The sequence below is a fragment of the Pseudochaenichthys georgianus genome, chromosome 3 (assembly GCF_902827115.2).
Source record: "Pseudochaenichthys georgianus chromosome 3, fPseGeo1.2, whole genome shotgun sequence".
Taxonomy (NCBI): domain Eukaryota; kingdom Metazoa; phylum Chordata; class Actinopteri; order Perciformes; family Channichthyidae; genus Pseudochaenichthys; species Pseudochaenichthys georgianus.
In genome coordinates this window covers 19406878-19432940 of record NC_047505.1, presented here as the reverse complement: position 1 = coordinate 19432940, position 26063 = coordinate 19406878, and the positions used below count along the sequence as shown (strand labels likewise).

Sequence of the window (26063 nt, the reverse complement as noted above, 5' to 3'; positions counted from 1 at the left end):
CACACACACTACTGAAAACATCTGGCCTTGCACACACACTACTGAAATCCTCTCACATTCACTACTGAACACCTCACACACACACTACTGAAAACATCTGGCCTTGCACACACACTACTGAAATCCTCTCACATTCACTACTGAACACCTCACACACACACTACTGAAAATTAAGCCTCACACACACACTACTGAAATCATCTCACGTTCACTACTGAACACCTCACACACACAATACTGAAAATTAACCTCACACACACACTCCTGAAAAACATTTTACTGAAAGGTTCTCAGTAGGGAATGTGCATGTGTTTCACCTATGTGTGTGTGAGGGGATTCTTGCTGTAACGGAAGTCATTCTAATGTAACGGATGTCATTCTAATGTAACGGAAGTCAGTGGTCTCTTTGCTAGCCCCGTTAGCTTCATTAGCTCCAGGCTGCTACTCCGAAGTGGTTGTTGTGTTGATGCCTGGTGGAGTATTCTTCATTGACATATCGCACTTATCGTATGGCTCTGCGGTTCAAACAGACCGTCCATGAATGCAGTTTATTCGGTAAGTACAATTCAAGCACTTTATTTCTTACTTGTCTTTTTATTCAGCTAACAAGCGAGACGAAGCTACATCTGTGCTAACGATGCTATCCGTAGCATACAAGTTCAAACATAATGGAGAAGTGTAACACATTAAGAAGGATTATACTGTAAAACATAAGGCTTCTCTGTGAGGTTGGTAACATAAGGTCATGCTTGTACATTAGTTAGTTTGCTAGTTAGGTAACTGTATGCATTGTTATTGTTAATTTAAAATAGCTATGCTCGACGATGCAGACAGCTAGCGTCACATTAGTGTTGAAGAGCAGAGTACTGTATGAGATTAACCTCACTATAAGATCAGTGTATCTGAAAAATATGAATCTCACATTTCCAGTTGGTTCCAGAAATAACGTTAACGTAGATATTGCAATATGGTTTGTTGAGCTGGAGTTGATTTTTGAAGCTTACTGGTTAACGTTCATCATATTAAACGAACGAACCCAAACGTTGTTGTTTTTATTAATATTATTACCAATACTTACTTAGCATTTTATTATCATTACACTGGAGAAACCGACTTATTGTGGCAGCAGAACATGAACATGTAACTTAATGCCTGCATTTGAGGACGAAAAATAGCTCAGTCAATGCTTTAGGGACAAGGAAATGATTTGTTTAAATATTAGATATGACGTTATGTGTGCTTCTGTGACAATGAAGCTTATTCATTGCATTACATTTGTTGAAGATGTTTGTCTTTTACCCTTACGTGTGTGTTACAAATGAATGTGAATATGGCATAGGACAAATATTTAAATTGAATGTCTCATGAAAAACGATTCTAAAATAAAAAGGACCACAACTATACAATAATACACAATCCAACTGATAAGATACAGTAAGGGCTTTGATATCCAGCACTTTCTTTAAGGATAACAAAAATATTATCACATGACATTTGCATGTAAAAAAGTCTGTGACCAACACATTGTTACTTTACATATATCTGTTTGTTTAAAGTTTCCAGGTGATGCAGACAGACCAGAGGATGCTGACCACGAGAGACAGACCTATTCCAAACATCAGTGAACTTCAGCATGGACACAAAGGTACAAGGAATCGAGAAACGTTCTGGTTTAAATAGATAAAGTAACAACTATAATCAGCTTTCACATTTCAATGTATTTAAGGCAATTATTATTTTACATTGTGAGAATTGCTACCATTTGTCTCTACATATTGTCTGTAAAAGATGTGGTAAAAGTGGTTCTTGCAGTGAGACAACCAAGCAGTTGAATATTATTTAATACAATATTTTAATGTTGATTAACTGCAGACTGTTCATTCATAATCTGATTATCTTTGTAGTACAAAGTGATGAATTAAAAAAACACATTAACATTTAAAAAATACATTATTTCTACAGCCGCTAAATAAACAAACGTTAAATAACACACTTTCTCTGCAATAATGTCATTTCTGTTAGGAAAGGACATACCTGAAGGACACAACAGCCTCACCGTTTTCTCAGAGGGACAAGAAGAAAATGAAAAGCTGATTTCAGATTAAAGAAACTACACTTTTATTGTGAACACAAAGTCAAACAGGACCATCATTTGTTTGTGGCAGCTGAGCCCAGTATGGGCTCACAGATGCAGTTAGGTGGTTTCTTCATCAGACCTGGTCCTCCTCCATCAGGCCACGTCCTCATCCCAGAGAAAGACCTCTCCACCTTCTCCAGCCAAACCCACAGACAGGACATCCGTCACGCTGAGGTTTCTCCCAAAGTCTCCACACTGTCTCAATTGATCCACACTGTGAATATGAGGGGGAAATGTGTGTCATAAATGCTTTAGACAATAAGAAATATGAAGTTAACTGTAAGGAATGGCTCATTCTTTTTTAAATAGACAAAACTATTACTGTATTTCAATATCTCATGTCTGAAAGTTTAATTTAAAAGAAGAAGAGGCCCCAAAAATAAAGATTGGTATATCAATAAATGTAGTTGATTGTGTCTTTTTAATTGTTTAAAGTAGATAGAACTGGTACTTAAGAGTTTGAATACAGTTTGGTTGCGGAGGAGGCACACAGGTAAGAGCATATAGCTACCATCACATGTAACTAAGCTTGACTTGAATTTATTAAAAGTATAATTAAGTAACGGCAACAAATCAATAACAAATCGTGCAAAAATGTGAATCTTTGCTGGGTCCACTGTTGAATTTACCACATATTGTATGTTTTAGAAACCTTAAGGCATGTATAGATTTGTATGCAAGTAATATCCCAAAACTCAATAAATACCGTAGATTATTATTGAAAGTTATGCTGAATAGTTTCATGTTCACTTACCTTAAGCAACGTAAAACGTGCAGACCGGGGGGAATACAAATACTTGTATTTCTCTTTTTTGGTTTGCAAGGGTGTCACCTTCCGCGGAGCCCATTTTCTGTAGTATTATCCTAACAGAGAAAACAAGAGGGAACAACCCTTATTTAGGTTTTTTAAAAAGTGACAATATCAGCTTGCATTCATCCGACAAAAATACGACACAGGGTATTGTCTAATTGCTGGTTGTCTTGTGTTTTTATGGGATTTGGATAACGGATTTATTCTATAAAATATTTTGAATGGTTTTCACTTAATACTGTTATAAAGTCGGCTGCGGACAGCCGGGCTGTAGCAAATAGTGCAGCAGATCTACACAGCTAGCTCGCTAGTTAGCATTATTAACAGCTATTTATGTACATTTTCAAGTTCTGCTTGAAAGCAAGTTCCTGCAAACTGTTCAAACAAACGCTTCAACTTGTACCATTTATAATGTTTGAATATGGATCTTAAATCGGCGTGACGTTGAAGCAGCTGCAGTTCCTTTAAGCATACCGTTAGCATTTTGCTTCTGGCAACTAGATTTATGATTTGAAAATTATAAAAGTAGGGTAGACATGTGGATATTATCCGGCTGAACAAAACGTGACCCGTCTCTTAAATGCGTCTCAACCACAGACCTTATTTCGAGCTAGTTTCAAACCATATTGCACTATCTATGTTAACGTTATTTCTGGAACCAACTGGAAATGTGAGATTCATATTTTTCAGATACACAGATCTTATAGTGAGGTTAATCTCATACAGTACTCTGCTCTTCAACACTAATGTGACGCTAGCTGTCTGCATCGTCGAGCATAGCTATTTTAAATTAACAATAACAATGCATACAGTTACCTAACTAGCAAACTAACTAATGTACAAGCATGACCTTATGTTACCAACCTCACCGAGAAGCCTTATGTTTTACAGTATAATCCTTCTCAATGTTTTACACTTCTCCATTATGTTTTAACTTGTATGCTACGGATAGCATCGTTAGCACAGATGTAGCTTCGCCTCGCTTGTTAGCTGAATAAAAAAACAAGTAAGAAATAAAGTGCTTGAATTGTACTTACCGAATAAACTGCATTCATGGACGGTCTGTTTGAACCGCAGAGCCATACGATAAGTGCGATATTTCAATGAAGAATACTCCACCAGGCATCAACACAACAACCACTTCGGAGTAGCAGCCTGGAGCTAATGAAGCTAACGGGGCTAGCAAAGAGACCACTGACTTCCGTTACATTAGAATGACATCCGTTACATTAGAATGACTTCCGTTACAGCAAGAATCCCCTCACACACACATAGGTGAAACACATGCACATTCCCTACTGAGAACCTTTCAGAAAAATGTTTTTCAGGAGTGTGTGTGTGAGGTTAATTTTCAGTAGTGTGTGTGTGAGGTGTTCAGTAGTGAACGTGAGATGATTTCAGTAGTGTGTGTGTGAGGCTTAATTTTCAGTAGTGTGTGTGTGTGAGGTGTTCAGTAGTGAATGTGAGAGGATTTCAGTAGTGTGTGTGCAAGGCCAGATGTTTTCAGTAGTGTGTGTGTGAGGTGAGTTTGAATTTTGGCCTACACGGCCCTTCATACCACTGATTACCTCTCAGGAGTCCAAATGTTCAGTTTGAACGTATATTTAGTTTTTTATTGAGGTTTGTTTCTCCACAACAAAGCAAAAAGTGTTGTTAAATAATGGCATGATGAATCTAAGGTTTGAATTAAAACGGTTTGAGGTGTAGAAACACACATCGTCCAAGTAATTACTTTGTTGGTCATTCAAAAAGAACAGTGATATTCGAGTGCACTTCTTCTTTGTCATTGCACACAGGCCCAACATTTCTCATATACATGAGTCAATGCAAAGGTTGCTTCCAGTTCAGTGACTCAAAGGGGCTTATTTTCAGGTTTCATATTTGTATGTCTGCCTCTACAGTGACATGTTTACATACTAAAAACAAGTGATTTATTTTTCTCATACTGCCTGTAGTGATGTCACGGAAGTAAACAAAGGATTCCAATCAAGGCGTTCAAGGCAGGGGTGTGTAGGAGATAATCCTCTGCAAACCATTTACATGCACAAAAACCTGATGCAGTAAAGGGACACACCGAAAAAAGCATAAAAAGGAAAAAGAGAGGAAAAATGAAGGAGCCGTAGGAAATGAAGGGATGAAGAACATAAGATGAGGAGAGCATGATGTGGAGGATAAAGGAAGGAAGAACGAGAAGAAAAATAGGAAAGGAAGAACATGAGGAGGGAGAGGAAGAACGATGAAGGAGGAGGGAGATACATTAGCTGTCATTTTGCATGGCTCTCCTGGGTACAATTCAAACATAGGGCTTTAGCAATAAAGTGTGAAAGTGTGTGTGAGTGTAAGATAGAGTGAGAGAGAGACCTCAGACCGACCTAATGACCGCTCCATGATAAAAACAATATGATGCTCCGGCTTAGCGCTAATAAGTGGGGACAAGCCAGACAGGCGAGGGATCACAAGGAGTCGTCCTCCGGTCTTACCTGTCTCACAACGGCGTCCTGTAAATCCTGCGGGACACACACACGTGTTGGGAGACACACAGGTCCCGCCGCTCCTGCAACCCTCCTCGCAGAAAGCTAGAGGGAAAACAGAGAAAAGTATTTGTTCAGTTTGACATCATATCCTGGATATCACAGCAGCAGCATGAAAAAACACTTTGCAGTTAAAGGTGAAGGCATTACAAAGTGGAAAGTGCTTTCACTGGGAGGAAACACACTTCTTTTGTCATTCACATGTGTTGATAAATTGTGTTTTATGTTTCCCTGTGTGAAGTGCCATGGGGCAACTTGATAAAATATTAACCCAAGATCTGAAGTGACAATATTGTGCCACCAAAATTGGCCAATGACCTGTTGCACCGCTTTTTAAGTGGTAATCATCTACAAGAAAAGCTTCTCCATGAAGGTGTTAAAGTATGTTTCTTAAAGGTCCCATGTCATGCTTTTCCGGTTATTACCCATCCGCTTGTGTGTTATGAAGGTTTTTATTTATGTAAACGGTGTGCAGAGTCAAAACCCTCAAAGTACACCCTGTAGCGAGTAAAACTCTAACACAGAAAATACCTCCCCAAAACGCCTCCTTGGAGATACGTCACTGTCCATTGATTCTTCCGGGTAACTCATGATGTCATGCGTTACCCGGAACCAAATGGACCAATCCGTGGAGCCGTTACGTTACGTCCGCGGAGCCGTTACGTTAAGCCCCCGCTGATTGGTCCAAATTGACCAATCCACGGACTTCCTCACACACTCAGTGCAGGCAGCTCTGCTGATTTCTCCTCCCTGCTGCAGGCTGATAACAGACAGTTGGGATTGCGGTGAAATTCTCTCTGCAGACCCATTCTCACAGCGTTTATCAACCTTTTTCTTACTCAATATCAAGCCACACTTGTTTTTTTTACTTCGGCTGTGACTTTGTGTGTGCTCAGGGTGAGTTTGGCTGTATTTCGCTGTGTATCGCTAAACAAGGAAACCACACCTCCACGGAGCTCAGCTCGATTCACAACGTCCCGACCAATCAGAGCACACTGTGCTCACAGGGAGGGTGGGGGCTGGAGCTATTGGAGCTACAACGAGCCGTTAAAGGCAGAGAGTGAAATTCAGTGAATACACGTAGTTTACAGAGAAAGTGATTTTGGAAAATTGCACAATATAAATCTATTCTAGTAGACCTCAACAATGGAATTATGATCAGTGGAAATGGCCATGACATGGGACCTTTAAGTAATGGATATGAAGAGGCACCATGGGTAAAACATGTCTTAGAGCAAGACTGGCAAAAGTGTTGCCTTTTAAAAAATGCCCTTATTAATATGTGTATTAAATACAAAAAAGATCAAGTGACTATGGTGTTGGCCACTGCCCATGAAGTTAAAACTACTTGCTGAAAAGAAAAGAGAATACGTTTTCTTTTTTTCACAGGAATAACACTAGTATATATTGGCCTTATATTCATCAAGGGGGCAGAACAACGACTAAATTATTGATTCCTCTTTTTCAGTTTTTGCTTAAAGTCTTTACATAAACACATATTCAATAAGCTAAAAAGAAAAACGATTTCTTTAAATGTATAAATGTCACTTACATCAAAATGCAGTGTTTTAGTAGATGGAATGGCTTTTCAATGACTTTGTGTGGTCTACATGTGAAGCCACATCAGGTAGCTAATGCTAAACTGACATGATAATTATATTTTCTTCAGGGGCTTTACTCTAAAAGCTTGAATGTATTATTGGAAAGCACAGTGATGAAACACCTTTTCTCTGCTACTCAAAATGGTCTCCAAGGTATGGGACTGTTTAATATAGCATGATTTCTGAAAACCTTACAAGCACTTTGCCACAATGTTTTTTTAACCACATGCACCCACACACACATCCACACACTGATTGTGGCGGAGCACATAAGAAGTTCAAGGACTGCCTGTCCTGCTGTCAGAGATACTGTTGTGCCACATGAAAGAAATATGAAAAGATCACCTGCTTGGCTAAACTACGAGAGATATTGGCCGGCAGATGGGGCAAAAATCATCCCTGTCCCAATCATATACTTTCAATGCCTGACCATCGACTTCAAATTCGTACCTCCAACCTATTAATTCAGGTCTTAATAAAAGCAGCCAAGGTGAAATGTGTTTCTTTTTTGTTACAAATATGTGTGCCATTACATTCCAAATGATACGTTTTGTTATGTAATAAATGCTGATGTGAAAAAGCTCTGAGAGGTAATACATGTTTGCCGTTACTACTACAACACATTGTCTCATTGTTCGCCCCATCACTAAGTTTGGAAATTGTAATGCTGCAGTCTCAAAATACGTCAATAAATGAAGGTTTGAATCTGACCTGATAGAGAAAAAAGTTTAGTTACAAATCATTATGTTTGAATGTAACATACAATAATAGCTGGACAAACAGTCATATTTAGATTAAAATGTGTTAGAATATGCATATTGTTATTGATCCCCTACAAAGCTACCTGAAAAAATGTACTAACTTACTTAAATAAGCAACTTTAAGCCGCTTTTTGTGGGGACCCCCTTGAAAACGAGATGGTCTATCTACTGTAGGGGTTTATCCTAATAAATAAATGTCTCTAAACCAAGCCATGATGTTTTACTAAACATAATCAATGGGTGTTGTTGATTTTTGTTTTGTTTCAGATGATCACGCTACCCACGTCTTTGAACGTGCCACAGTAATCCAGATAAATAACCCCAAAACTGTATCTTGTGTATTTGCGTGTGAGAGCAACTATCTTCCTGCCGTTTGTAGGAAACAGGCTGGCAGTGCAAATGACTGCTTTTTGTTCTGCGGGTGCTCATGGTGTGATACATCGACGTGGCTGATACGAACACACAAAGGAGAAGGGGAAGGGGAAGGTTGAGTCGAGCAGGATGAGGAACGTACTCTTCAAAACAAAAGGAAGAGTAATTTAAGGAAAGACAGTGAGAAAGAGTAGTTATTCAGTGCTTAAAGCGAGGAGGATTAAACCAAAAAGGAGGGCAGACTTAATTGAGCAAGTTCATTAAAGAGAGCATTGCTCAGCTTAATTAATGACACAATTTGAAAGATGAGTCTTAATGGGCTGAAACATCTATTTATAGTCACTTACGTAGGGTGTATGTAATGTATATGCGGCATCTTGTCTCCCTCTTCTTTATAATTTCGAAGAAACATAATGTATCTGTTTAAATTATCACCCGGGTGTTTAGAAAAAAAGCCTAATATACAAATAAATGCATTAGTGCAATAAATAAAAACAGAGTCAAATGCCAAAAGCTATTACAAATATTAATTTGACTGGTTCCAGTATTTAAGAACTTCTATCAGGCCCTCATTAGGAGCCTGATTGCCTCTGTACTAATAAACCTCACACTTAAAATTAATTACACTTATATTGAATCAATCTATCTCCTGGTCTCATTATCATTTCACCACCATCAGCATAATGTCGCCTGCCTTCTGAACTAATGACTTCCAAAGATGTGGGGGCTTTATTAGGGCGTGGGTGTCTGTTTTTAAGATCCACATTTTTCAATCAAAGCTGCAACAATGGTATTGCCCAGAGACAACACCCAAGTGTTTATTTTTTCTGAGAAAAAAATAATCCCGTTGGCGAAAAACAACTCTCTCACACTTACATACTTTAACATGAACAAATATCAATGAAACATTTTCAGTTTACAGTTTTAAAGGGACCCTATTTTGCTTATTTTCAGGTTTCTTATTTGTATTTAGTGGGAGAGAAACTCCCCTGAATGGAACTTTGGAATTTAGCCTTTGCAGACCATTTACATGCACCAAAACCTATAACACGCTACAGGAAAGGGAAACCCCAAAAAAGCATTATAGAGCCCCTTTAAATGCTTTGAATTTTGAATAATTACATATAATAAAACAACTTTATTTCAAGCTGGATTTATATTTTAGTGTTCCGTCAGCCCTGCCATGGGCATTCAACACAGGATGTGACTTAAAAGTACAATATATAAGCCATTGATTGATGAAGAATGGCATTTTCTAGCCATGTGTTGAACCTGTCAATTGCCAACGGTTTTGAGCTCAGCTCTGTATTATGTTTTAGTGCTAGTGGCTTGTTTTGCTATACGACAAACCAATCATGGCCCAGCATGTGTAGAGATTAAGGTGAAATCCAGTGAGGTACAAACACTTTATCTTACAGGCCAGCATGTGTCTGCCGGTAGGGCCAGACGTTGGTGTCCATTCTTTACCTAAATGTGTTCGTGTTTACATTCTTTTCCTATGAATTTAAGACATAGCGGCGAATGGAGACAAGCAGACTTGCCCTTCAAATTGCTTTGCTGGATATTCGGTATGTGTACAGCTATGCTCCCTTGGGGCTTTCTTTGAGAAAATAGTATTGACTATACATGGAAAGTGTGATGCTTTTCCATGCCATCCATCCATCCATCTTCTCCCGCTTATCCGTGGTCGGTCGCGGATGTAGCAGTTCCAGCAGAGAGCCCCAAACTTTCCTTTCCCTGGCCACATCAACCAGCTCTGACTGGGGGATTCCAAGGCGCTCCCAGGCCAGTAAAGAGATATAATCTCGTTCCCAGTTCACCAGCACTACACATTTGGGTTTACCAGGTCTGTCCAGAGGCTTCCCCCGCCACTCGACCCAACTCACCACCAGATGGTGATCAGTTGACAGCTCCGCTCCTCTCTTTACCCAAGTGTCCAAAACATACGGCCTCAGGTCCGATGATACGATAACGAAATCGATCATGGACCTTTTGCCTAGGGTGCTCTGGTACCACGTACACTTATGAGCATCCTTATGTTCAAACATGGTGTTTGTTATGGCCAATCCATGACTAGCACAGAAGTCCAGTAACAAACCACCACTCCGGTTCAGATCAGGGGGGCCGTTCCTCCCAATCACGCCCCTCCAAGTGTCTCCATCATTGCCCACATGTGCGTTGAAGTCTCCCAGCAAGATTAAAGAGTCCCCTTCAGGAGCCCCATACAGGACTATTCCCAGGGTCTCCAAGAAGGCCGAATACTCTGAACTGCTGTTTGGTGCATAAGCACACACACAGGGTTGGGTTGTAACGGAATACATGTAACGGCGTTACGTAATCAGAATACAAAAATCAAGTAACTGTATTCAGCTCGCGTTACATTTGAAAAACGAGTAATCTGATTACAGTTACTTTCGTAAACCTGAAGTGAATACATTTTGGATTACTTATTGGAATTATTGGTGGAAAGATTTCCTCTCAACATGTAATATTCATTACTAGTAGGTACAGCCGATTCGAATCATCAGAGCCGCTGCAGATGGACCAAAAAGCGTTTGAAAAAAAATCGCGGGTCCGCTCGCTCAGTGAAACAATAACAACGAAACATGGAGGAACAAAAGTCTGCGTTTAAATCGCGTGTGTGTGTATAGGTGTGTGTGGTTAAAACACATCAACCTGCGGTCGCTCTTTAGCCTTACTAATGATTATTTCTGAAGGTACACACAGTGAAGGCGGTGCGTGAAAGGCACTGCGCAGCACGCTCGTCTTCTCAGAGGCGGAGTTAACCCCCCCGCTGCCTCCTGGCGCTGCAGAGATGTCATGAAGTGAAGGAGGTGTTCCTTCTATAAAACAGCTGCGGGCAGCAGATAGGATACTGTGAGAGTCACGGACATGAATTCATAGATCAAGGCAGACTGGTGCACACACTCCTGTTTTGCCGATCCGGTGCTTAAACAAATATAGCTCTACACCCCTGGCCGAAATGTCCTTAAAATGAAGTCCGAGTTCGACATTTTAATTCATGTCCTGCCAACACTGGCAGGACAGAAGGCGACACACCCGTTCTAAGCCGTGTCCCTCTCTACTCACATCCCAAGCTGCATCCCCAAAACGTGTATTATGTTGTTACATCGTTTCAGATGTGATGTTTCAGGTGTGCTCTTGATACGCCATTAAAACAGTAAAAACACGTTCAGTTTCCTTTTGCTTTTTGTGTCTCCTGTTCACCAAAACATACCCAGGAAAAAGAAAGTAATCCAAAAGTAATCTAAAAGTAATCTGATTACGTTACTTTTTTAAGGCACGTAACTGTAACTGTATTAGGATTACTTTCAGAGCCATGTAATCAGTAATCAGTAACTGATTACATTTACAATGTAACCCTCCCAACCCTGCACACACACCAGTCAGAGCTTTCCCCCCCATAACCCGCAGGCGCAGGGAGGCGACCCTCTCGTCCACTGGGGTAAACTCAAACAAAGAAGCACCCAACCGGGGGCTTGTGAGTATCCCCACACCTGCCCGGCGCCTCACACCTTGGGCAACTCCGGAGAAGAATAGAGTCCAACCCCTATCCAGAAGTCAATCAATCAATCAATCAATGTTTATTTATATAGCCCAATATCACAAATGTTACATTTGTCTCAGTGGTCTTCACAGTGTGTACAGAATATCAGTATGACAATACGACACCCTCTGTCCTTAGACCCTCACATCGTACAAGGAAAAACTTCCAAAGAAAACCCAGTTTAAAGGGAAAAATGGGAGAAACCTCAGGGAGAGCAACAGAGGAGGGATCCCTCTCCCAGGACGGACAGACGTGCAATAGATGCCGTGTGTAAATTGAAAAGATAATACATTTGCAACATAGGTAGTCCAAATGTTTGGAAATGCATGTGTGTATAATAGGAAGATGAATCCACGAGGATATCCATCCAGGACCGATGATCCAGGACCACAGCCACGACTCAAGATCCAGCGCTCGCGATCCAGGACACAGGACCGCAGGATCATCCATGACTCCGGATCCCAGCGTATATAGACACCAAAAAGAAAGACATTTGGGGAAGCTGGGTTAATCGGAACATGAGTGTACACGGGTATATACAGAGAGAAGGAAGAAGTAAGATGTCCCCCGACAAACTAAGCCTATATCAGCAAAACTAGGGGCTGAATCTAATCAGCCCTAACTATAACCTTTATCAAAAAGGAAGGTCTTAAGCGCACTCTTAAAAACGGATAGGGTGTCTGCCGCCCGAACACAAACTGGAAGCTGATTCCACAAATGTGGAGCTTGATAAGAAAAGGCTCTGGCTCCCATTGTACTTTTAGAGACTCTAGGAACAACCAACAACCCTGCATTCTTGGAACGCAATGCCCTAGTAGGACAGTAGGGTATAATGAGTTCTTTAAGGTAAGATGGCGCCTGCCCATTAAGGGCTTTGTAGGCGAGAAGAAGAATTTTAAATTCTATCCTGTGTTCTATAGGGAGCCAGTGTAAGGCAGCCAGAACAGGAGTAATGTGGTCCCTTTGGAAGTAAGGTTCCAGAGCCGACGCTGTGCGTAGAGGTGAGCCCAACCAGATCCAGCTGGTAACGCTCCACCTCCCGCACAAGCTCCGGCTCCTTCCCCCCCAGAGAGGTGACGTTCCACGTCCCAAAAGCCAGCTTCTGTCGCCCGGGTCTGGACCGTCGAGACCCTCTGCTTTGATTGCAACCCTTCTGGCAGCGCACCCGACCCCATCGCTGTTTCCCCGTAGGTGGTGGGCCCGCGGGACGGAGAAGCGGAGGTGTTGCCCACGTTGCCTTTTCAGGCTGTGCCAGGCCGGGCTCCGTGGCAAGCCCGGCTACCAGACGCTCGTCGACGAGACCTCCTTCTGGGCATGGCTCCAGGGGACCCCGGGCTTCCTCCGGGCCGGATATCCTCATTTCTTAGTTCGTCTTTCATGAGGTCTTCGAACCAATCTTAGTCTGTCCCCCTTGCCTGAGACCAATTTGCCATGGGAGACCATACCAGTAACACAAGATTCCTGACAACACAGCCCCCAGGTTCATCAGGGCACACAAACCTCTCCACCACGGTAAGGTGCTGGTTCTTCAGAGAGGTTTTCCACGCCCAATAAGAATAAAATAAAGATTCGGTGCTGATGTTCAAACTATCACAGTGGAAAACATTGTATATCACTGAAGAGGAGTGGTGATTCAAATCCCATACAGTCGAAATATGAGCTGTACAGCAACCATGTATTCTGACAATTTACCATTACTGTGGTTGTAGAGATTGATCTCTGTGTATCCTCCTGTGGCACAACAACCTGATGTTTACTATTGATGCACCAGCTCGCAATCATGGTTCATTGTTGTTTGAAATATCTCAACAAAATCACACTGACTTGTACAGAGCATCTCAAAAAAACATCAGCTCCTTACTCCATCATCTTCTCCTGTTTGTGTACCTTGAATCAACTTGTATGCACAAATTCCCCCGCCATTCCTCCTCCCTGGGCTCCGTGCAGATTACATTAGCAGGACCCCCCGCCACAGCGACAAATAGCCTGTGGTAGGGCTGAGAGGAGGAGGCTGACTTCCCTCATTGTAGTCCCAGTGACCTCCAGCTAAACTATCTTCCTGGTTAAGTGAGACTACTGCTGACTCGTGACTTCCCGGCACATGCTTATATCCACAGATTTGGTATTTGAGTTTCCCATTAGGGGCCTAGATTGGTTTCCGGTGGGTGGTGAGAGTGGAATCATTCGACTCTGTGACGTGGCTAACAGCCGCATTCACGGTCGTTGGACATCCAAGGATCCATTTCAGAATTAAGAGCAGGGATATCACAGAGAAAGCCAATGGGTATTTCACAAATTCATGAAGGAGAAAAGATTTCTAATTTGATGGTGAAATGTAACTAAGCGAATAATTTGTGTTCCGTGGAGTACACATCACAGCTCAGTGATGTGCTGCATTAAAACATTGCTAGCCTCTTGATAATTATCTCATCTCATGTTTAAGTTCTCAACAGTTTGAAGACGCAAGAATAAAAGGATGACTTTTATGTATAATCATTAGCCTCACATTTGGCTGTCATAAGTTAATAACTGACATTGGTTGAAGGCCATTTATCAACAGTTACAGATTCAGAAACCTCAAACACCTTATAACCATAGATGATGTTATATCTGAAGCATGATGTGTGAGATTTTAACTGCAATATCCTATGCTTTTATGCATGACGTCTAATTGACTTTTTTCTTGCATGCTTCTCAGGGGAGACAAAAATGTCCCTTTCCTAAGACAGTGATACGTAAAATAGGTCAGAGTCAGTTTTGTCTTGCACATCCAGACTTATCTCCACAGGGCTGTCAGTATTACTAGATGGGGGATAGGGGATAAAACATTCTCAAAACCAACCACAATCGTATTGTACAGTGCAGTGCAGAGCATGTGAAGGCTCCCTTGCAAGATATATGTTGTAGATGGCAGAACAAGAGGAGATTTCCGGATGTAATAGGCTGCCAATGTAAGGGTGTACATTACCACGCAAAGTCAGAGACCATCTGGTGAGGAAAGTTAAGATATTTAACATGTATTTTCAGTAGATGATGAACAAATCAGAACTAATAACTATAATTTAGAGATCCATTAGATAAATGAATGTGTTACTCCATGTGCGCTTGGTGTCTCCATAAAGTCCCTGTCACACTGTCCCGAAATGTACACCCGATGGACACACGAATATTGAATTGTGAATTTCGCACGAAGATGGCCCCGAACCACACACGGAGGCAACATTTACATTACATTTAAGACATACAACTGCATCGAAAGTAACACAAACAATTATGTTAAAGTACTATGATACTGTACTGATATTTTTAGACTTTGTTCTTTACTTTCTCCGTCTTTATATGTAGAAGATATTACGTTTTCTCCGTCATGTTGTTGTTTCCATAGCAACAACAACTTCCTGTCAACTCGCCTTCAAAATAATATATTATATCCTTTTCAGTTTCACAGAACACAAATTGAGTTATTTACATAATATGTTTACATGATTTTGTTGTGCAATAAAACAAACCGATGGACACACGATAAAGGAAATGTTCAAATTCGGCTGTGATCGTAGCAACATCGGGCCATTCGTGAGGGCATCTTAAGCCTTCGTATGACCGCCGGTGGAGTTTCTCAGGCTCCGGCAGCAACTTCGTGAGCGGTGGGAAAATCTTTGGCATGCCAAAAAATAGCCGAAGGACCTTGAGAAGGTTCATTTTCGTGTTGAATTTGTGTGTCAATTTTGCCCATCGTAAGGCCATCGTGAGGGCATCTTGTTATCCTCGGTGCCATCGGGCATTCGCCCCGATCAGAGTGAATGTGAATGCACCGATGATAACACAAAGATGACACGACTTGACAAGATGCCCTCACGAGTGCCTTACGAAGTTGCCGCTCACGAAGTTGCTGCCGGAGCCTGAGAAACTCCACCGGCGGCCGATGGCTAAAGATGCCCTCACGAATGGCCCGATGTTGCTACGATCACAGCCGAATTTTAACATTTCCTTTATCGTGTGTCCATCGGGTGTCAATTTCGGGACAGTGTGACAGGGGCTTTAGAGACTGTTTGCTAACATAAAAAACCGTAATGTTGTTACAATGAAGTAAAATGTCAGCTTTTATTTGCATATTCCTCTTCAAATATAAATGAATGCGGCTTTTAAAAACTCAACATGTCTTCCTTAAGATTCAAAACAAGGAGGCGGATTTGCAATATGACATATAACAGAGTGTTCCTGAACAAATCATCAGTAGTTCCGACAGAGGAACCGACGGGTTATCTACATAATTGGCTCCTCTTTATCACTCTCTCCTACAAAGCAGATATCAGAGATAGAAAGAGGACTCCCCCTCTGCAGTGTGATATCTGCCTAGCTTCCCTGCTAAGGAATGCACAGCAGCAGGCTTAAATGTAGAGGTGGGGGTTCACTGTAGGCCAGCAAGAAAGAGCTGAGCAGGGCAGAAACCCGCTTAAGACAGAATAAACGCTTTCCCATTTACTCATACAAATGCCTCACTTTTATATACATCAGACTGGAAGCAGTTCACCCTTGGCTGTACGTGTTGGCCATTTACTGAACACCCAGATAATGACCGCACTTACAAGACAATAAGGACCCGGGACAGGCGGTCGGCAGGGATTAAAGTCGCGTTAGGGAAGAATTTCAATGCCATAATGTATCTGCAAAGGGTTGGAAGGGTGGTTGATCAATATTGCTGACACAGCAATTCATTCCACCGGGTGCTTTTAGAGATCCATCGCTCTGGTACGAACCTTCACACATTTCAAACTGCTCATGGATGATGAGGGACCAGCTTTGAGGTCCATGTCGGTTTCCAAGAAAAAGCAATTCCAGGAATAATAATGGGAAACAAATTCTCACCTCTTCTATACTATTATAATATTTCCTCTTCGATTATGTTTTACTCACATTAGACACCACTATTAGCTTTTCAAGACACTGTTACTGAGTTACACATAGAGTTACCATTACATTTATTTTATTGAAAACTCTAAGTTGGAAGGATTCTTAGCAATTCATTAAAATGATCTTCAATTGGTCTTTGATCACTTTGAAATGATGAAGATGACGTGCCATAGTCATAGATTAGAAGAACAAGTGAAGGTCATACTTTCCACTGACATCGTGTTCAATTATAAATACAAAATACAGCTTCCAGTGTTAAATGGGCCACTTACATTATTTCTTTCACTTTAAAAACATTTTTTAATTATTAACTTTTATGATTATTTTTCGAGTCATGTAGGGCAGCATAAAACAACCCTTTATTTTTGTCTACATGTTTCAGAAGTAATTAGAGGAAAAGCTCCTTTAAAATCTGTCCCTTGAGTTAGACTGATCTCTTAAAAGCATCTTCTACTTCATAATCCTAATGCAAAAACTTGAACTTGGGAAAAGGGCGTTCAGTTACACTGCCACTCAAGCTTGGAACCTGCTTCAAACTGAGCTGAAACTCAGAGAGCTGGTCTCATTAGAAACAGTCAAAGCAACTTTAACTGACCTTGAAGCAGGCTGCTGTGTCTGTAAATGCTTTGGCTAAACTTGGTGTACAGTATGACTGTGTTGTGATTGTGTGTTTTTTAGTTGTTTGTAACTGTAAAACTGTCTGAAACTGTGCTGTTACCATTCTTGGGCCAGGACTCTCTTGTGTTAGGGTCATGTGTCAATACATGTTCAAACTAAATGAAGTCTCTCCTGATTGAAACATCATGTGTTGAAATAAACAACTGCAGTTCAAAATAAAAAGTGAATTGCCTAATATTTTTGTTGTGGAATTAATTAATTTCTTTCTTTAAAAGGCAAAAACATGAAAAAGCTAAGAAAAAAAACTATTGAATACAATATATTTGGAGCAACTTAATTTATAAATGGTTGTCAACTTAAAAACGTGTGTTCACAATGATGGTAATTAAGTACATACAACTTAAAATTCCTATTAAATTATGCGGTAAAACTAGTCGGAATAACTTAATCTTTTGAGTAATCAACTTCAAAACTTGTGTTTATGCTACCAATTATTAAGTAAGTGGTAATTAAAAACACCTCTGATTGTAGAGGGAAAGCCTTCTCCCCTAACTCAAATAACTTTGTTGTTTTAAGACAATTTCATTAGAAGTTGTCTTAACTCAATAAACATCGATGCAAACTGTTGCGTTGATTTTCTTTGTTGAGCCACGGCATTTGTTTTTAGAGTGCACATAATCTGAAATAACAACTCATATTTCTCGCATCAAATTACATCAAAACGCATTTTAATGGCCAAACTAACCTCAAAATAGGCATTTTCCACCGAGAATAAAACGAAGTTCGGCCATGTTTTTTTTTTCTGGAGGGAGAAATTTGAAGATCACGTGACATAGACGCCAGCCATTGGACTGAATGGTGAAAAAAAACGTAGGGATCTTACAATTTCAGAGGCGTTTTTGTAGAAATACTACGTCCCAAGTTGTGGACCAACGTAGTTATTACAAGTTTTTTTGTGAGACTGGGTTGGAAATACTAATAAATAAAAAAGCGAAGAAAGCAAAAGTAAAACATGATTTCACGAAACCTCTTGGAGAAGAGATTGGGAAAGAATGGTTGTGTTTAATGGTTGCTTTTAACCATAACCATTCAGGATAAGAAAATATGTGTATACATCTGTAGTTTAATTTGACACATTTATTTTTTAGGGATGAGTTGTCTGCCAACAGCAGACAGAGAAGGTTAGCAACTAGCTGTTGAACATGGAGCATTTAGCAGAGCTAGATATTTCTCTGAGGACTTGGAAAAAGACTTGACTTGTTTAGTGTGTGTATGTACGCAGTTCATAATAATACATTTACAAGAATATGAGACATATAATATGAAATATATTCTTGCTTGAATGTGGATGCTGTGTATGTTTGTGTTACCTCTCCAAAGCATTTATGTGTTTAAAATGAAAGAAGAAATTACGTTTTTGCATGTATAAGAAAATAGAATAAATACATAAATATTCCAGGTAAAACAGTTTTTGTACAAAAAACAACTCAAACAACAATAAATACAGAGTAAAACCATATTCCTCTCACTGCCTCTTTCTCGACTAAAACAGTGTGTGTTGAACATTAACTGGCTGTTCATGCCACGTCTGGATGATTTTATCTATTTTCATCGTTGGAAGTCGTGGGGGCATGAACCTATCAGAGCAGCGAGCGGGGAGGAACAGGGGCGCCCTTGGCAGCTGGATGTGATGAGCTTTCATAACAAAGGGTGCTGCAGGACGTGAGACTCCTATCTGAATGCATTACTGAGACACAAAGGTAGGCAGTGTACTGGCCAACCTCTGCTGTGTCACTGATAAGATGAAGTTTGCTGTTGAGAGGCGAGCTGTATAGAGCTGGAAATACCCATGAGCCATGCTGCTGGAGGAGAGATATGCATCACATCCAGTGGCGCCAGCAGGGGGGGCCATGGCTACCCTGATATATTTGTTGGCCCCCCCACCACACACACACCGCCTCGCCAGTCACGTATGCGTAGTAGTTTATCTGATATTTAACAACAAATACACAGCCAGCGAGTCGCTTGATTTGAGCTTCCAACGGTCATACTGCAGCCCCTCCCTCTCCCTCTGCTACCATGGTAACACTCTGATACTCGCGCGCACCACTCTGATACTCGCACGCACAACTCTGATACTCGCGCGCACCACTCTGAGATTCGCACAGACAGCAGCAGGTTGCAGCAAAACGTTTCTTTAATGTCGGTATGCTGGGCTGGTGTAACAACCCAGTCTCACGGCATTTCGTGTTCACCAACACGATTTTTTTTGATCAACCAATGTGTGACATGTGTTTGTGCAGACTTGAGGATGGTGTTTAGGCATCTCTCGAGGCAGCGGGAACACATTCACGGAGGGGAGAAGGAGGGGCTGTCACGCCGCTCGTTTCTTCTTCCTCGACTGCTGGCCGAAATTCTGGGTTGGCTGAGCCTGAGCTGCAGCCGGAACCGGAGAATTTCTAGGCCAGCCTGCCCTTGTCTCCAGCCTGGGCTGGGGACTCGGGGTGAGCTGCGACCTCTGCGTCTTCGGTGTTTTAAACCGAGCAGAGTTCGAGGCAGCTTGGGCAGAGGACTGCTGCTCTGCGAGGGCGAGGTCGATTTTAAATACTAACAGCGTTAGTACTACCGTCTTCCTGCGAAGCAGAAGGAGTAGCCGGCGAGCGCCCGTCGACCGAAATGGGTATTTGGGTTCAGTCTGTGGACAGTGAAGCTTGCCCGGCTACTGTAGAGATGTGCTCTAAAGCGAGAAGAGGTGTTTGAATGACGCATGCGTTGTGGCGCAAGCTACTTATAGGGGGTGATTTCCCCTGACGCTGACGTCAAGATCACCAGCCAATCAGGATTGGCGTAATGAGATTGATGCTTCTGTTTGCTCGATGAGGCGCATCCCATAGTGAGACATCGAACGGAGTGTTATGAATGAGAACACACAATATCCCATATATCCATAGTACATAATGTCTGTGTGTTCTGATTAGGCTGAGTTATTATACAGGGAAGGAGCATTATTTTTGACACTAATTGCAGCTCAGGACTCACATCTTGAATGTTTCTGCTTTCAAATCTCAAATCAGTCAAAACCCATTTGTGTTGCTTGGATCGGATTCAAGTTCACATTTATATTGTCAAGTCTCAATGTTGTCACTTGTGGAACTCAAAAGAAGTGAAATGTAAATGTGCACCTTTTTTTTCAAGTACAATATCAACATTTTGTTTAAGAATAGAATATGTATAGATAATGTTTCCAGTTATAATTCAAAGCTGAACTGCATGTTTCCCATGTGTTGAAATGGTGGGGTGCAGTATGAGATCAAGAACAGATCATAAATACACATTGCTGGACCGCACCAGCTTAAGTTCCAAAGCGTTTTCTTAAAGTTTTCTTTACTTTTCTATTTGTTATTGTTTTTTTCTATTGGTTATAAATGAGTGTGTGTGCCGCCTCGATCCTGCCATAAATCAGTTAGGGCCCAGAGATCTGAACTAAAGTGTTTTGGAGTCCGGAGCCTCTGGGCTTTGTGGTTTTCAGTCCTGGTCGAAATCCCTTTTTTTGATACACCTCAGCTCTGTCGCAGGTTTATTTCTTCATGCTATTCGTGCATGTTGCAAATTAAATTAACGATAATTCAGAGAATAAAAGATTGAAATATGTGGTTCTGAGGAAAAACAATTTTCCATAAATGTTAAGTCAATTGGACAAGGGCGAAGGCATCTAGAGAAATTAAACTAACATGAGATTTTGCACACAACTTTATCAACGGATGAACTAATGCATTATTTATCCTCACAACAAATATCCAATGTTGTAGAGTTGTTTGTATTAGGGCAAATACAAAACCTGTACCAGGTAAAAGTTGTGACATGACTAGACTAATTTATGCCTATAAATAATTCCTCATAAACAGAGCCTACCCTGAAGCTGTTAAATTGAAAATGGGAAGAACGAGAAGCATTACTGCATACAAACTGATGACTGGTCTTAAATGCTTTTTTCAAGTGTGATATGTGCTTACATGTTTATTCTAAGCAGCAATATGATAATTTGATAACGCAAATAATAAATACAATTTATTTTCTGTGTTAACACATATTATATGTCTTACACTTTTAATGTTGTGGTCAGTTAACATCTTGCCAAGGACAACAGTTGAAAATTAGCCTGCTGGCTAATACTGGCTCATTTACAGCAATGTGAATTAATACTGTCCTTTAAATAAAATAAACAAAAAAAAAAAAAAAAAAATGGCAGCACCCAGATAATGATTTGCTGATAACAAAAACCAAACAAAAAAAATTGCTTCTTACACACGATCTGAGAAAAGTGATACATTTATTAATCATGAAATAAAAAATATGGCAGAAAGTATTATATATGTGGTTTTCTCATTGTCAATTATAAATAAAATATGTTAATCTCTAATTTACTGTACGTGGACATAATATCCCAAAATATACACAGACAGTTTCTGCTGTTGTGTCTTGTAGTCTTGTGACTATAGGGTTGTTTGTATTCAATCCAATATCAGTGAGATTTACAAGAAGAATCCAATTTATTTCATATAATATGTCACTGATGTTCAACTTTAAGTAAGGCTGTCTTTTGAGTAACTGATGCAAATCATTGCTGGCTTTTTCTGAAGCGTGTCATTTACTAAACACTGCTCTGGTTCTGTGAAAAAGTATATTTCAGATGATGCGTTGCAACGCAACAATGAGGCATAAAGCTAAGTGTGAGAGTGCACAATTCAGTTGCCACTACATGCAGGATTAAGGCAGAATATGAGGTTCTCACTTCTTCACAAGTTCAGGTCTAAATGACAAACTAGTTACATGGTAAAAAACTTCCCATGACTATTTAATGAGAACAATTTTAATGTTAAAAGATGGGTGTGTTTATTTGACAGAATTACAGTTGTCAATAAGAGTAATAAATTGTAGTTGCCTCTTCACTGCTTCACCTAGGTTTAAAAAAAAGAAAAAAACCTCCTAACAAAACATTTCTTTACACCATGCAGGGGTTTTCAAACGTTTTTGTCCCAAAGGCACACCCTTGAATATGAATTTCAAATGAACACTATACTATACTACAAATATTGATTCATGCACCCTCATAAAAATATAATATATTGTATCATTACATTACATTTAGCTGACGCTTTTATCCAAAGCGACTTACAGTACATGTAAGTGCATTCGACCAAGAAGATACAAACTTGAAGAAAACAGAATCATATAAGTACATCAGGTTTCATAGAGCCAAACATTTCAAGTGCTACTCAACTGGCTTTAGATAAGCCAGCCCTTTATTAGTATATAAGTGCTTTGTTAATAGTTCTATCGCTCGAAGTGGAGTCGAAAGAGATGAGTTTTCAGTCTGCGCCGGAAGATGTGTAAGCTATCTGCTGTCCTGATTTCAATGGGGAGCTCATTCCACCATTTGGAGCCAGGATAGCAAACCCACGTGTTTTTGCTGATGGGAACTATCAAAATAGATATGAAGGTTATATTTATTCTCAAGTAAATACGACGATTCATTTAAATAAAGGTAAAATAGATAAAAGTAGTTATATTACGATTAGGTCTAAATGTATATCCAATTACAAAACTGTTGTTTTTCATTTACGTCACCGTCGATGATAAGGCCAGCTTGCATAAATACAAATTGCAGGGCCATCGTATAGTTCAGTTTGGAGTACGCAAGCGGAGGACCCGGGTTTGAATCCGGCCCGGGACCATGTACCATGTGTCCTCCCCTCTGTCTCCCCCTTCCAAAGCTGTCACTTGAATAAAGTCATCGGTTGTCCAAAAAAATCTTTAAAAAAAATTAGAAGTTGCATACCCACAAAGGATCAAGCGGCCGATCACAACCCTTGCTGTGTCACATTCACTCGAATGCTACAGGGAAGAACACAGAGAGCAAGAGAAAAGGTCAATGGAACCATACAACTCTGATAAGAAGCGTCTTTTTCAAGTCGAGAGAAAATGGCCAAGAGACGTCTTGATATGAATTTAATCAGCGAGACACCGGTGACAACTTACAGCCATCCGTTGGGTGCTCCAAATCAAAGTAAAGCATATAAAAAACAGATATTTTAAAAAGTCAGCCTTTTTGCTAGAGGATAAGGGAGGGGGAAAACCCCAAACCCCCTATGGAGAAGTCATAAACCCCCTATGGAGACAAACATGTTGTAAACAGAGGGAGGTAGGTAGGTAATATACTTAAATATATATATATATAGAAAGTCAGAGAATATTTATCAGAGGATAAACCATATACATTTGTACAAGTCGACACTGGTGCATTTTGTAAGAAAACAGAGTTTTCGTACTCAGACCGCTGCAACAATTTCAAGCAGATCTCTGTGATATGCAGTCGCTGTCCGAATATAATGATGGTTTTAATTATTTATTAACAGTCATAAATGTATTTAGAAAAACCTGTGCTCAAACATTAAAGAAAAAGAAGGGTAAGGTTACCAAAAAGCTTTTGATATAGTTTTAACACACAGCGAGATCCCTAAAAAGTCACTAACAGCTGCGGGGAAAGAATTCTTTTAAATAAAGTTTTTCAAAACTTGTTGAAGAAAAAACGGTATACAATATTATATATATATATATATAACAGCCATTGACATATAGGCATGTATGGTAGAAAGATTTAACCGTACGCTGAAAACTAAAAAGTGGAGGTATTTTACAGCTAAAAACACTCCTAGACCTATGATAGTGTTTTTTATGTATGACAACTCTACAACTGGTAGAAAGTAAAGTACTTTTTCTGAGCAGATTTTCTTTAAGACTGTGACTCTTAACAAACCAACCCCCGAGAGACAGACATACTCATCCACTTTTCAACGTATTTTGTTTTTGTCTTTCTCGCTTTTTTTCCATTATATTTTTGGAAAAATGCCTCAACCTCCATGTGAATTGCACACAAATCTGCAGAGTGTCACTAATATATATATATATATATATATATATATATTCTTTATTTAACAGGTAAAAAAAAAACCTCATTGAGATTAAAATCTCTTTTCCAAGAGTGACCTGGCCAAGAAGGGCAGCATGTACAAAGTTACAACATATAAAACACAGACATGAAAGGCAGACAAATACAGCTGTAAAACACAAATAAAATGGCACATTAGCCAGTCAATATAAAACCTTTATTTAACCAGATGGGTCCCATTGAGATCATAGATCTCTTTTTCAAGGGAGACCTGCAGAAATATGCAAAGTAAAACAAACTATTAAAATCATTCAAAAACTGGCAACATTTTTAAAACGATTTCAAGATATACGAGCACTCACATCGACCAAAACTAAAAAAGTGTTACACAGTGACTGACATTCTGTACGGGAGTTCACACCTCAGCTGCTGTAGGGAGTTGAAATATGTTAGGGCTCTCGGGGGATGGTGGTTAAGAGACAGATTCTTAGTTTTTGGACTGCCTCAGGGGGTTAACGACATCTACTAAAAACAAAGTACTTCATAATCTACTTTTTTCAGCTTTTATACACAAAAGTGCAAGGAAGGTAGGCAGATTTAGAACACTATCTATGAGATAGTGTTAGTGTTCCCTGCCCTTATCCATTTATTTTTCTTTATTCAGCAATCGGCAATTGTGTCACCTTGTTTTTCTTGTTAATTAGGAAAGTGCTTGCTTAAATGTTTGTATTTTAAGTGCATATTATAGAACAGGTATAGGGCAATATCAAAATTAGCCCAAACTTTTTGTATTCACAATGTTTACTGATAATCATCGAAATATGCAGGGGGTCCAATTCTTAACTTTTCCCTAAAACATTCTAGAATTTCTTTATCTAACACAAAAAAACATAAATTTTAAAAACATTTGACAACAATAGATACGTTGTTCCTGTTTTTATTACGATTATCAGATACAAAATGATAAGTATAAATAAATCTATGCTTTCAAATGCATTATTCAGAGATATTAGGCCTGTCAAATCAAAACTGGAGCATGTGAATAAGAGAGAGCAGAGTCCTAACCAGCTGATCCAAACCAAACTCTGAGCAGCCGGCGGCTGAGACGGAACCAACCAGCATGCGGACCAAACTGCTGCTAAGAACTCATGTTTAAATGAAATAGCAAGCAATGAATTCAAAGTGTGTATTTACTACACTAAGAGGAAAAGGAGATTTATCTGAGTTCTGTTGTGAGAGATTCGTGAGTAGAGAAGCGGCAATCAGGTTTACAATCCCTCCTGCTAGGACGAAAACACAACTGCAGGTAAATGTGATGATGATGTGTGACAGGTTGAATGCAGCACAATAATCATTTTATTTTCTGAAATCTTTGGTATCGTAATCGTTTAACCAACATTTTAGTTCAAAATAAAATTTGAATAATCACCCTGTCCTCCAACCAAACAAAAGAGAATACAAAATACACTCATGTAATAACAAAAAATAAGTTAATTTGTCATTTTAAAGCAAATAAGACAAACTCTACGAATACAGACTTTACATTTTCCAACATCGACATAATACAATTGAAATGTAACCATTTAACATATAAAATCGCTCATGTTTTCATCAAGGGTATCTACAGCATTACTATACTTTAGAGAAGATGGTACAGTATATGATGATGTACATTATATATATATATATATATATATATATATAAAGCTTATGTGGGATACACAAATAAATATCACCCAATGGATGTTATCTACATCTCATCACATTTTAACTCCTCAGAGTGATTGTGTCTTGATATTTGTCA

General features: G+C 39.8%; 1 protein-coding gene and 2 long non-coding RNA genes across 3 annotated transcripts in view; 1 reads left to right on the top strand and 2 right to left on the bottom strand.

Moving 5' to 3' along the window:
• The window catches only part of LOC117468091 (protein kinase C-binding protein NELL1-like), a 363350-nt gene that overhangs the window by 50731 nt on the left and 286556 nt on the right, over nt 1-26063 (bottom strand). The window contains exon 15 of the mRNA XM_034112071.2: nt 5429-5524. Coding sequence (XP_033967962.1) covers nt 5429-5524 — 96 coding nt within the window. The remainder of the gene's footprint in view (nt 1-5428; nt 5525-26063) is intronic.
• Nucleotides 1569-2539, top strand: LOC139435597 (uncharacterized). The gene is made up of 2 exons (XR_011644824.1): nt 1569-1645; nt 2023-2539. It is a non-coding gene; the product is annotated as an uncharacterized lncRNA (long non-coding RNA).
• LOC117468098 (uncharacterized) lies at nt 2272-4209 on the bottom strand. The gene is made up of 3 exons (XR_004554428.2): nt 3986-4209; nt 2892-3001; nt 2272-2351 (listed from the first exon to the last, which is right to left on the bottom strand). It is a non-coding gene; the product is annotated as an uncharacterized lncRNA (long non-coding RNA).